Source organism: Nannobrachium achirus, assembly GCF_963921795.1.
Source record: "Nannobrachium achirus genome assembly, chromosome: 3".
In the NCBI taxonomy this organism is placed as follows: domain Eukaryota; kingdom Metazoa; phylum Chordata; class Actinopteri; order Myctophiformes; family Myctophidae; genus Nannobrachium; species Nannobrachium achirus.
In genome coordinates this window covers 43,650,299-43,663,024 of record NC_137812.1, presented here as the reverse complement: position 1 = coordinate 43,663,024, position 12,726 = coordinate 43,650,299, and the positions used below count along the sequence as shown (strand labels likewise).

At 42.7% G+C, this 12,726-nt stretch overlaps 1 protein-coding gene across 1 annotated transcript in view; it reads left to right on the top strand.

Annotated features, from left to right (window-relative positions):
• The window catches only part of uba6 (ubiquitin like modifier activating enzyme 6), a 13,990-nt gene extending 1,616 nt beyond the window's left edge, over positions 1-12,374 (top strand). The window contains exons 5-32 of the mRNA XM_080721987.1: positions 79-173; positions 910-1,021; positions 1,244-1,324; positions 1,438-1,560; positions 1,823-1,946; positions 2,344-2,447; positions 2,766-2,828; positions 2,929-3,005; positions 3,681-3,747; positions 4,150-4,293; positions 4,502-4,648; positions 4,733-4,813; positions 4,957-5,034; positions 5,468-5,649; positions 5,761-5,866; positions 5,997-6,086; positions 6,727-6,807; positions 6,916-7,044; positions 7,300-7,351; positions 7,450-7,513; positions 7,610-7,679; positions 7,757-7,828; positions 7,957-8,077; positions 8,168-8,361; positions 8,752-8,879; positions 9,194-9,281; positions 9,390-9,484; positions 10,019-12,374. Coding sequence (XP_080578113.1) covers positions 79-173; positions 910-1,021; positions 1,244-1,324; positions 1,438-1,560; positions 1,823-1,946; positions 2,344-2,447; positions 2,766-2,828; positions 2,929-3,005; positions 3,681-3,747; positions 4,150-4,293; positions 4,502-4,648; positions 4,733-4,813; positions 4,957-5,034; positions 5,468-5,649; positions 5,761-5,866; positions 5,997-6,086; positions 6,727-6,807; positions 6,916-7,044; positions 7,300-7,351; positions 7,450-7,513; positions 7,610-7,679; positions 7,757-7,828; positions 7,957-8,077; positions 8,168-8,361; positions 8,752-8,879; positions 9,194-9,281; positions 9,390-9,484; positions 10,019-10,166 — 2,916 coding nt within the window. The 3' untranslated portion in view covers positions 10,167-12,374. The remainder of the gene's footprint in view (positions 1-78; positions 174-909; positions 1,022-1,243; positions 1,325-1,437; positions 1,561-1,822; positions 1,947-2,343; positions 2,448-2,765; positions 2,829-2,928; positions 3,006-3,680; positions 3,748-4,149; positions 4,294-4,501; positions 4,649-4,732; positions 4,814-4,956; positions 5,035-5,467; positions 5,650-5,760; positions 5,867-5,996; positions 6,087-6,726; positions 6,808-6,915; positions 7,045-7,299; positions 7,352-7,449; positions 7,514-7,609; positions 7,680-7,756; positions 7,829-7,956; positions 8,078-8,167; positions 8,362-8,751; positions 8,880-9,193; positions 9,282-9,389; positions 9,485-10,018) is intronic.
• The last annotated feature ends 352 nt before the right edge of the window (positions 12,375-12,726 follow it).

The window sequence follows — 12,726 nt, the reverse complement described above, 5'->3', positions numbered from 1 at the left end:
TTGTAGAACTGGTTCAACCATAGTAATTTTGTGTGTTACTTGTTTGTGTGTCCGTCCACACCTGTGTTTTCTTTTCAGGCTGTTACTCTCCATGACACCAAGCAGTGTGAAACCTGTCATTTGGGCTCCAACTTCTTCATCCGCCAACAGGATGTGGTGAGCCAGAGGTCAAGGTAAAGGTGATGGCAGGGCTCGCCACTTCTTCCTTCTTAGTGTATACGTTTTGGTTCATATTATATAGCAGGTAGCATTTACCTATATATGTTTCCGTTCTGTACTTCTCTATATATTAATAGAGAGGGTGAGAGAAACAACAATTGAGTGTCCTTTGTCTGTGTCTTAATTTATGTATTTTTATACATGCTTATACTCGTATAAGCATTATACATGCTTATACGATTTGGTATATAATAATCATGTCGTATTTGCTTGTGTTTTGTTCACTGTCTAATGAATCAAAATATGATGAACTTTGTAATACTTTTTATTGTATAAATTGATATAATTACCTTTTTGTGTTGCTCCACCCCCTGCTGACAACGTGACTTATATGGGTGTCACTACAAAAGCAGGTTGGAGACTCACATCTTGAGCTTGACCAGATGAAGAGCTAGAAACGCTCGAAACGTTGTCAATAAAAATTCAGTCACTGGAGCAAAGTGTGCGGGTTTCTCTTCAATTTTGCTATTTTTCACCCAACACCTTTTTTAAGAGATGTGCGTATTTTTTCACTTTTGATTTTTATACATGCTTATACCACACATCTTCCTCTCCCTCTCTCTCTCTATCTCACTCTCTCTCTCTCTCTCTCTCTCTCTCTCTCTCTCTCTCTCTCTCTCTCTCTCTCTCTCTCTCTCTCTCTCTCTCTCTCTCTCTCTCTCTCTCTCTCTCTCTCTCTCTCCCCCTCAGAGTGGAGGCAGTCTTGCCTCGGGTAGCGGAGTTGAACCCATATGTCCATGTTGACATGTCTTCCTCTACTCTTGATGACAGCACTGACCTCAGCTTCCTCAGAAGATACCAGGTGGTGTATCTGCCGACTGTCCCCTTTGTTATCAGTGTGCCTGATAGAACTGGGTACCTGATAGTCCCAAAATGCATGTTGATTTTTTTAAGAGCTCAGGTCACATTTGAGGATTTTCATTGTTCTGTTTACCTAGTGTGTGTCTGCAATATCACCATGGAAGGTACATAACAAGGTCTGACTGAATTACTCTCCTGGTGTCCCCTGCTGTGTTCTTTCTAGTGTGTGATTCTGACTGAAGCCAGACTGAGCCTGCAGAAGAGAGTGAACGAGTTCTGCCACTCACAACAACCTCCCATTAGAGTACGTTTACACTTCCATTGGAAGGGTACAGAGCACCGACTCAGTCTGCAAGTCGTGTTTTGAACCTAAAATTAGAGAATAATCAACTGACTGTCATCTTCTCTTCCTGGTAGTTTATTGGCTGTGATGCCTATGGGATTTGCGTGCGGGTGTTCTGTGATTTCGGAGACGAGTTTGAGGTTTTGGACTCCACAGGGGAGGAGCCTAAAGAAATCTTCATCCAAAGCATCACCCAGGTTGTATGAAGACATTTTTGATGTTTGGTTAATGCATTTGCCATTTTATCACCCACAAGTACAGAATTTCTTGCTTGAATTCCTTTTATGGTCTGTTTTGGTGTTTTATTTCAAATAATTGTTAAGCCTTTTGAGTGAGTTCCTCAATGTACTGAAATCATGGTGTTAAAAGCGGTAGATGGGAACGGAATTCGGGCAAAAAGCAAGCGGTCGCCGTGAAATTCCACCCATAATATTAATTTATCCCCATTTGCACTTCCAGGACAACCCTGGAGTTGTGACCTGTATGGACAATCGCACCCACGGCCTGCAGACAGGTCAGAGTGTCTTATTCAGAGAGGTCAATGGCATGGAGGAACTCAACGGCACTGCAAGGCAGGTTTCAGGTATAGACCTACAGTATAGGCTCATTTCATTCGTTGAATTGAATATTGAATTGAGTAATTGTATTGACATTTTTGTACAACAGTACGACAATTTAAAAACTCCATTGTGGTCCATGCTGACTTAATTTCTTTACAAATCTTCAGTTCATTGTTGATTCATCAGATTTGATATTGTGAAGTTTGTCTACACTTCAGATGATATGTTAACCCTAAAACTATAACTTATTTAAAAGTGAAATACTGTACAAGGTGATACTACACAAAATATTACTTGCATTCTTTAATACCTAGTTACATTCTTGGTTGATTCTCTGTGTTTGTGTGCGGGTTGATTCTCTGTGTACGTGTACGTTCTTGTGTGCAAACATGCGTGCGTGTTTGTGTGTGTATTATACAGTCCTTACACCCTACAGTTTTGCAATCGGGGACACGTCCCATTTGCAGCCGTATGCACATGGAGGGTTCTTTGTCCTTGTGAAAACTCCTAGAACGCTCAGCTTTGTAAGTTAACTTTCAAACCACTCTGCAAAGTTGACTTTTTGATTGTTTGATTGATTAATTTACTAGAAGTTTGCAATAGAAAAAAGTACAGTTTCATGAAAGTACAAATCACTGGTCAACTTTGGATATTTTAAGATTCATAGAGCTCAAAGTGTGTGTGTGTGTGTGTGTGTGTGTGTGTGTGTGTGTGTGTGTGTGTGTGTGTGTGTGTGTGTGTGTGTGTGTGTGTGTGTGTGTGTGTGTGTGTGTGTGTGTGTGTGTGTGTGTGTGTGTGTGTGTGTGTGTGTGTGTGTGTGTGTGTGTGTGTGTGTGTGTCAGGAGACGATGGAGAGACAGCTGTGTGATCCTCAACTACTGATCCCTGACTTCAGTAAGCCAGAGGTGAGAGTTCAGAAGAGCTTTGGTTCTGTAACTATTGACTGGATTATATTATGTGAGTGAAACTTAGCCATCACCTCCATTGTCTCCATCTCCTCATCAGGCCCCACTACAGATCCATGCAGCCATGCTGGCACTAGACGCCTTCCAGGAGCAACACAGCAGACTGCCCAACATTGGGTAACCCAAATCTATTTTACTTTTCATTGTCCAGCTACTTTCTTTCTAATTTAATACATGCTCCTATCCCCCTGCAAGTACCTGTGTACTCGTTTGAGTCTCTTTTTCTGATGGGGGTCCATAGTTATGATCCTCAATTAGTCTTTAAAATTAAAAAAGAAAAATAATAAAATAAACTCCTGCCCCTACAAATTATTAGCTGTAATCTACACTAAAGTGCAAGAGCTCTGGTTAGATGGCAAAACATACAAAACTGCATTTTAAATAGCATCATTAATGGGTGCCAATAGCTTATCGTTTACCGGTTCAATTCCTGACCTGGGTCTATGTGTTGGAGAGTCCCTGAGCAAGATGCATAAATCAACTGACCCCCAATCTAAAATAAACCTAAATGGTAAACTGCTCAAAAAATATTAAGGGAACACTTAAATCACACAAACTTTTTTGATTAACAAATTATTGATGTTGAAAACATTTACTGAAGTACATTGTATAATTTGTTGAGAGCAAAATGATAAAATGTCCAAATCTTCAACCCCCTGGGCTGGATTCAAAATCACACATGAAAATTTGAAATCACTGTGGGGCTGCACAATTAATCAAATTGTAATCATAATCAGGATTTTGGCTTTCCACAATTAAATTAACATGAGGTAAACTCTTTGTTGTCTTCAGGTGTTTACAGGATGCTGAGGTTATGGTGAAGCTCACTGAGGAAGTAAATGCGAAACTCAGGAACAAAGTGAGCAACTCCCCTCATGTCTCCTAACAGATACATCAGGGTCTTTCTTTATTATTATCATCAAATTATTATCTTAGGAATGCGACAAAAGCAAAGAAATATCCATGCATTCAATGCTTCATGGGGTGTGTAATTGATAGGAAAATTAAGGGTCAGATAGGTGGGCCACAAACACTTTCGAGATTTTCAAGTGGGCCTTGATCCAGAAGAATTTGGGACCACTGTTTTATAGTATGTTATTTTAATTATTGTTTATTGCATTTCTTATTGCAACTATTACATGTTGTGTATTGAGCTAATGGTTACTTATAAAGTATCTTAACTATCTTGCTCTGTTTGTGTTCTCTATACTTTCACCCTTTGACATTGTCTCTGTTGCTCTTCTCCTCCTTCCTTTAACAGGCTCCAGTGAATGCTGAGTTGGTGCGCTGCCTCTCCAGGACAGCAGGGGGAGTCCTTCCTCCTTTAACAGCAGCCACAGGAGGCCTGGCCAGTCAGGAGGTCCTCAAGGCTCTCACAGGGAAATTCACTCCCCTGCAGCAGTGGGTACGTCTCTCCATTGTACCACTTTGGAAATTTGGTGTGGTGTAGATGGGAAAAAAGGAGGGGGGCTAGTATAGACCTGTGGGGTCAATGAAGTATATAGGTTTTAAGTGGATAAACAGCAGGCAGTACTGTACAGTAGCGATGCTTAGTTTTCCTCTTGTCATCTTATCTATGCTACTGTTACATTTCCCTGTCTTGTGTGTTTTAGTTTTACCTGGATGCCATCGAAGTCGTACGACCGCTCCAGTCTCTCTCTGCTGAGGAGTTTGCCCCCAGGGGCAATCGGTACGATGGCCTCCGAGCCTGCATTGGCGAGTCCATGTGTCTGGAGCTGCACAAGCTCAGAGTGTTCATGGTGAGCACTGCATACTGCATGAGATGACGAGGTCTCTGTGCTTTTACATCTGTATTGACCTGGGTCCCTTTCTAACTCTTCCAGGTGGGCTGTGGTGCTATTGGCTGCGAGATGCTGAAAAACTTTGCACTGCTTGGCGTGGGATTGGCCAAAAGCTCAGGAGAGGTATGGAATTCTAGTCCTTCCCTCTTTGCATTCCTATGTCCATCTATCATTGGTTTTCTCTTCTCTCTCTCTCTCTCTTTGTATTGAAATGATTGGTGTTGTGTCTATTGAATCTTTGATTCTTGTGTTGTGTCTGTCCTCAGGTGTGCATCACAGACCCAGATCTTATAGAGAAGTCGAACCTGAACCGACAGTTTCTCTTCAGACCACATCATATACAGGTGAAAAGAAACCTCTCTCTTCTCCCTCCTCCATCTTTGACCTCTCTCTCTACTTTTTTGGCTGGCCAACGTATGCGATGAGATTCTATTTTACCGGAGACATGTGGTTTAGAGTATAAAGAGAATAGCTTTTCTTTTACTCATGTTTACTGTCTCATGATGCCAAAGAAATCACTTGACTGCAGTGTGTCATCAAATTGTTCCGTGATCACCTTGCTCCAACGTGCTCTCTCTCTCTCTTTACCAAAAAAATTATATCTTGGAGAGAAAAGAAAACGGGACCTTTGATTGATTCATTGATTGATTATTTTATTAGACAGAAATGCAAAACAGCACAAGTACAGTCAAGACCCTTTGTCTAAAAGGATTGCACCAAAAAAGTCCTTGCAGAACTGGAGTTATATCTTTGCTGTCTTACCTGTGTCCTTCTCAGAAACCCAAGAGCACCACAGCAGCTACAGCCACTCTAGAGATCAACCCGGAGCTGCAGGTGGACTCTCGCCTCGACAAGGTATGTCCGGCCACCGAGAGCATCTACAGTGACTCCTTCTACTCCCGCCTGCATTTAGTTGTCACGGCGCTGGACAATGTGGAGGCCCGCAGATACGTGGACAGGTCAGTGGTGATGGAGCTGTCGATGCATTGTTGAATCCAGATTACAGGGCAAGCCTTTCATTCAGCGTTCAAATTTTGACTCGCTCTTTGTCTCTCGTCGGTTCACTTCAGTCGTAGTGTGTCCAGTCAGAAACCTCTCCTGGACTCTGGCACCATGGGAACCAAAGGACACACAGAAATCATTGTGCCAAACCTGACAGAGTCCTACAATAGCCATGTGAGTCTGGTCTGCTGGGCTGACGTTTGTCTTCCTTTAATCACATTAACCCTGGTGTCCCTTTTTTGGGGAAACGTTTCATAGTGTCCTGCAGAGTTTTGAGTGTGTTCTTGTGCATTTACTTTGCCAGAGGGACCCCCCAGAGGAGGAGATCCCCTTCTGCACGCTGAAATCCTTCCCTGCGGTCATAGAACACACTATCCAGTGGGCCAGAGACAAGGTCTGCCACCCCACAGTCACCCAGTGCATCTCATTGTCTTGTTGTATAACGGGACTTTATATAAAGACTAATAATGACAATCGTCACTTGTGTTGAGATTATGTATTCATTCCAAAACAATAGATCCGATATGTCAGTTATTGTTCCATCTTAGGTTTTAGACACAAAGACTTCAAATTAATGGCTGATGAAAGGTAATGTTTAATTAGATTCCATGTGTGAATTTGAATACATTCCAAAAATGGGAGTCGGATCTTGCAGAGTAAGCAAATGTATCATTGAGTGTATGCAGTTTTTAAATGATCTGCCTCTGACTCTCAGGCTAGTTTATTGGATGGTTAGAACATTTTATTTGGAAAAACAATTAAAGGGACAGAAATGGAACAGCCGTCCGGCCACCTATGATCCATGTAGCCTGACGGCGTGTCGCAGGTTCGAGTCCGTACCTACTGTACTATCAATAAGACATAATAAGAACTGGGACAAATTAATTCAATTAATACTCTGCACTAGGCTTGTCTTGACATAGATAAAGAGATATTCTACTTGGACATTCAATCTTCTCCCTTGTGTGTTCACCAAAATATATCTATCTACATAGTTTTGTAACAGTGAACCCTTTCTGTTTCTGGTTGTGTAGTTTGAGAGTTCGTTCTCCCACAAGCCCTCCATATATAACTTATTCTGGCAGACCCACTCCTCAGCTGAAGCTGTGCTACAGGTAATTATGCTGTGTCACCAACCGCAAACAATGTTTTCATCTCCATAAACATTCCCTCTGTGCTGGAAATACTGCTGTTAAACACTTTGTGTGTGTTTATTGATGTAGAGGATGCAAGCAAGGGAGAGTTTGGAAGGAGCATTCCAAGTCGTTAAGCTGTTAAGCAAGCGACCTAGTCAGTGGGAGCAATGTGTCACTATGGCCCGCCTCAAGTTTGACAAGTATTTCAAGAAAAAGGTAATGTATAAACCATATTCATATGGTGACCATTTTCTATTACTTCATTCTCTTCCCTCTGACTAAGAAGCAAGAGCAAAATGTCCGCTGTGTAAATACTGTAAGGTCAATGACGGAAAGAGAAAGAGTCCATCTCTTCTTGATATATTCACCCATAGAGGAAGGTGTTGTGTGTGGATGTGTGTGTATTATAACACCCATCCACCACAAGCTACAAAATGTTTGACTGTGACTTTGGGTGTTCTCTTCATCTAGGCCTTACAACTGTTGCACTCTTTCCCCCTGGACACACGGTTAAAAGATGGAAGTAAGTTTGTCTCCCAAATCTATATTTTCTGTATGCAGAGACTAAAGATTCTATAAAAATGTATTGTTTGTGAAAAATCCTTATGTCTTGTTCCTCAGGTTTGTTTTGGCAGTCACCTAAACGACCTCCGTCGTCTATTGAATTTGACTTGAAAGACCCTTTGTGAGTAGGTTGTCATATGTACCATGTTTAGACACCCATGTCAGTTTCTCATGTTCTCATGTGTCGTGTTGCCTTGTCCTACCCTTTTCCCACCAGGCACTTAAGTTTTGTCCTCAGCGCAGCTCGCCTCTTTGCAGGAATCTATAGCATCCCCTACTCAGAGAAGGTAGACTACCTGACACATACGACACAAATACCGGTACATTACTCTACCAGAATTGACCAGATTGTTTTCCTTCTTAGGACCTTACAGAGGAGGCGGTAAACAGGATTCTCAGTGATGTTCAGATTCCACAATACCAGCCTTCAGAAAAAGTAGGCTCATTGATTGAACAATCAGTTTTATATAAGATAATAAGATAATAGTGCTTATTTATGACCCTAAGCTGCTTGATAGATGGGACGTGTGAACAATTTCTTTGCATGTCTCCCCCCCCCTCCAGCTTATAGAAACAGATGAAGCCGTGAAAAAGCCAGATCAAGCGAAAATGTCACTAAGCAGCGAAGAGGAGAGGCTGGCTATCACGCAGCTAGAGGAAGCCATCGCTGCTAAAGTCACACCAGGTTCCTATATACACATACACTACACAGTCACACTTTAAAACTGTCAATCATACCCTAATTACAACTGTTGTGCATGTGTGTGTACTACAGGGAAGTTGCGGATGACCCCGCAGCAGTTTGAGAAGGATGACGACAGTAACGGCCATATGGACTTTGTCGCGTCTGCGTCGGCTCTAAGAGCCAGGATGTACTCCATCGAGGCTGCTGACCGCCTCAAGGCCAAGCGCATCGCGGGCAAGATCATCCCTGCTATCGCCACAGCAACTGCCGCGGTGGCTGGACTGGTGAGCATGGGAGCATGTGTGCCTCACGTTATTTATTTGCTTTGGATTGTCCCTGGCCCAACTGCTTGCAGTGTAGACAGTGGGGCTCCAAGGTTGGCTGGATTGGTTCATCCATCCAGCCCTTTTGTCCCTAACATCTCAAAAGGTACTGGCTAAATTGACCTGGAATTCACTGTGTACCTTCATGCTCTGTGTACCTTCATGCTCCCCAGAGGATGTCCCGTACACATAGAGCTTTTCACTTGTGCTGTCATTAGGCCTAACTTTCCCCTCCCATAAAATATATCTCAAAATCTTTTGGCCAGATTAATACTTGCCTTAAGGAGCAAATTGTGGCTGTTAGACTTTTAACCTGGTCTTTTCATTATTTGTACGGTTTCTTTGACCCAGGTGGCTCTAGAGCTGATAAAGGTGGTTGGAGGCTACGAGTTTGAATCCTTCAAGAACTGCTTCTTTAACCTTGCCATCCCTGTGGTGGTATTTACTGAGACTGCTGCTGTCAAGAGAACACACATCAGGTAAAGGGACGCACGCACACACTTGCACACTAGGCCTGTCCCCAACTAAGGATTTCTATAGTCGAATCTGATTGGCCAGCTAATGCCAATAGTCGACTATAGGCAACTACAGAAAAATGTTTTGACTGAGAGATTGGCAGTCTGATCAGTCTGATATTGCATATGCATAACATAAAAAATTTTATGCAATAGACTAGAGGATCATTCCATTTGGGTTGTGGGGGTTGCTAAATGTCTGATTTAACATATACTTGCTTGTACTTAACACACACACTAAGTGCTATGTATCAATGCCCCTGTGATCTCTTGTTTAGGGACAACATTTCTTTCTCCATTTGGGACCGCTGGACCGTCCATGGTCACGAGGACTTCACCCTCTCTGACTTCATGAATGCAGTGAGGGTGAGAACAATATTTCAATAATTGACTGGAAAGCATTTGTTTTTGTCTTCATTTATCTTTCAGGCAGGAGGATTATGTTGATAACGTCCCACTGTTCTGTTCTAATAGGAGAAGTATGGCATTGAGCCCACCATGGTGGTCCACGGTGTGAAGATGCTCTACGTGCCTGTGATGCCTGGACATAGCAAGAGACTCAAGCTAACGTAAGCACTAGTTAGTTACTCATGCTGAGGAAGGCTTTACAGCAGGGGTCTTCAACTGGGGGTCCGAGACCCCTAGGGGGTCCTCAGTCACTACAGGGGGGCCTCCAAATCGTTGTGTGATAGAATCTTTTGTTTCTCCTTTTTTATATTAACCACTTGAACCACAGTGTCCAACGACTCGCACTGCGAGGCGTTGTGAACTTGTAGATCGTCTATTTTCGGCAAAGAGGTTTGGTGTAGAGGGGAAAAAGAGCAGACTAAGTTGAGAGTGAAAGGTCAAGTTTATTAAGTATTGACGGTTCAAGTGGTTAAATAACTGAAAACACAAATTGACCTGAATCCAAAATACACCGATTGTGCCGTCAAACGATGAAACTATATGGTATCTATGGGTTGTGGGGGTCCCTGCTTCAGCTCTCTCTCAACTAAGGGGTCCTTGGCATGAAAACGTTGAAGACCCCTGCTTTACAGTCCAAACACAGTTGTATGTGTTGTCCAAGTGGACCCACTGTCACTGTCCCGTGTCTCCCGCAGGATGCACAAATTAATCAAGCCATCGGCGGAGCGACGCTATGTGGACCTGACGGTGTCATTTGCTCCAGAGGCAGACGGGGACGAGGACCTCCCTGGACCGCCGGTGAGATACTACTTCAGCCGGGACGCAGACGGCGAGATGCCCTGAAGCCCTCCTAAACGCCACTACTCCAACCTCTCGTGTCCTTATGCCCATCACCCATATATCATGCACAGTAAAATCCTTTATCCATTCATCACTCAAAAGTAACCAGCTGGACACTTATGGCATTATGTGTCCATTTTGGTTACATCTGTACACACTGAGGATGTTACTGTGTGTTTTACCCTTATAAAGTACCTTGGGCCAGGGCCAAGAGCTTTCCCTTCACGGTGATCTGACCAGGGATCACGCCTAGCACCCTCCCCCTAGCCCCCCTGGAGCGAGGATGGCCAGGTCACAGTTGTTGTTTTCAGCGCTGTGGACCACTAGACAACTCCAGTAGCACTCACTTGTGTACATAGTTCCTCTCTGTTCTGTTTTCTACTCTGGTTGAATGCACAGCTCTGCCTGTGTCAATGCCTTAATGAATAACCTTGGTGTGTTTGTGGCAATGAGTATCTGACTAAAAACTATGTTTACATATACACAGATACAGCCCTCCCCTGATCCACAGAGAGCCCTGCCCCCTCCTTTTTTTTTATATCCGGAAATCTTAACGCCTAATTTATATTTGCGCGGGTCATGTCACGCATCAAAAATAGTCGGTCTACAAGCTCACATCGTGTCGCAGCGCGACTCTTGTGCATTTAGATGGCTCATTTCAATGCACAATACCGGCATGCAGGCCTCAGAGGAACTCGGAAATTTTAATGGGTAACCACAGCAATAGAATATTCCTCTCCGTAATTTAAAAAATTACTCGTTTTTGCCAACTACACGATCCTTCTCCCCTTTCAGAAATGGGTCAAGCCGTTTCTTGCACATTACTGGGGTTGAGACACATTTGGGTACAGTGGCCGAACCACCAAAGATACTGATTGTCTGTACATGATTGATTTCACTCTTAATGACTTTGACTGCCTCATGAAACCATTATGCTGGTACCATAGCTGCAGGTATTCTCTTAATATTTCACACTTTAGGTAAGCGCACCACGTGTCCAGCAGTTGATGCTCCTACCTCTGGTGTTGAATGTATGAGAATAGCTACAAATGAATCAATGAGTGTGGCATAAATGGTAAGAACAGACATGAATAGAATGACAGCCTGGTTTTAATAGCGTAGCTATTTGAAAACGCCTTTTCATTTTGACCCGGACAGGAAACATCATTCAGTAGCATCAAACGGCATCACACTCCTAGTGTTTAAAAACATTTTTTTTGTAATGACTGTTATTCATGGTTTGTGTTGTTTTCTGACTTTGTTTATGGATGTTTGTCCATGACTCGTATTTATTTGTCTGTCGGTCATTTTGTAAAAAAAATGTAAATGTCAAACTGAGCCTGTTGCGTGATGGGGGAGTCGTTAACCACATGAGCCTCCAGGCAGGGGGTTCTGTTAGGAGGGAAAGTCCAGCAGATAAGTGAGAGTGAAGCTGATGTGAACAAGTGTCAGAGGTGAAAACATAGCCCCAAATCCACACAGGAGGATTACTGCTCAGTAGGCGGTCCTCAGGGTAAGCATTCGGCCAGTCAGTTTGCAGATCCATCTGATGACCACATGAACCCTCATGTTTTTATATAGGGCCAACATTCTGCGAAAATAGCAGATCTATAAGCACACAACACGCCCCTTTGCAACTCACAGTGAGCTTGAAGATTGGCTATTTTCTGCAACAATATTGTAGAGCGAAAACAGGCCTAGTGTGTCCCGGCCCTTGGTCAACTAATCAAAGAGTTTAAGTGGTTAACTGAAGTCATTGGTAATGAACAACGGTCAACCCCAGATGCGTCTCCAACGCTCTAAAATTGTAATCTCCCCACCCCAGGCTAAGTTCAGAGGTCCTGGCAATGCAATCACCACCTTTGTTTTGAATAGGAACCGGATTCTTTTCGCAAACATGTAAAGAATTGCTTAGGTTAAATAGCAAGTAACATGAGGTCATAGACACCACCTTTTAGACTATATGTAATCATCCTGTATTCAAATTGAACTTGTTGCCAGCCAATTGTATGATTGTGACACTCATGGTATTCTCTACCACATTTACCCTTTCCTCAAACCCTCAGCTGGCCAATCTTATTTTGCACAGATCATGTCTTTCATGCTGACAGTAGTTCTTGAGCAACGAATGATGTCATAAATATAATGGAGAAAAACAAATCCTGTAATGAGTGTGATGTTTGTTCTTGTTGTGACAGACAACTCAACCAATGGTCCAATAAAAGTTCAGGATGTCCTAAAGACTAAAGCGTCTGTGATTCATTATGAAGCAAAATGTAAAGCTAACGTATTTCACTTTATTGACTGCATAGGCCCACAATCACATACACAAAATAGTCTCTTATGGCAGCTTTTCTTCCAAAAATATTATACAGGACAGATTTAAATACAAACATTCAATTAATTCAGTGTACTGTAATTACAGTAAATGGCATGCTTATCCATAACACGTCATTTATTTCATATTTCAAATTCATGTTGGCTTGGCAGAAAATCTTTTACATATGTACAACCATTTAACTCCGTCTGAGTGTACAGGGACATTTAAAATTCTTAATGATAA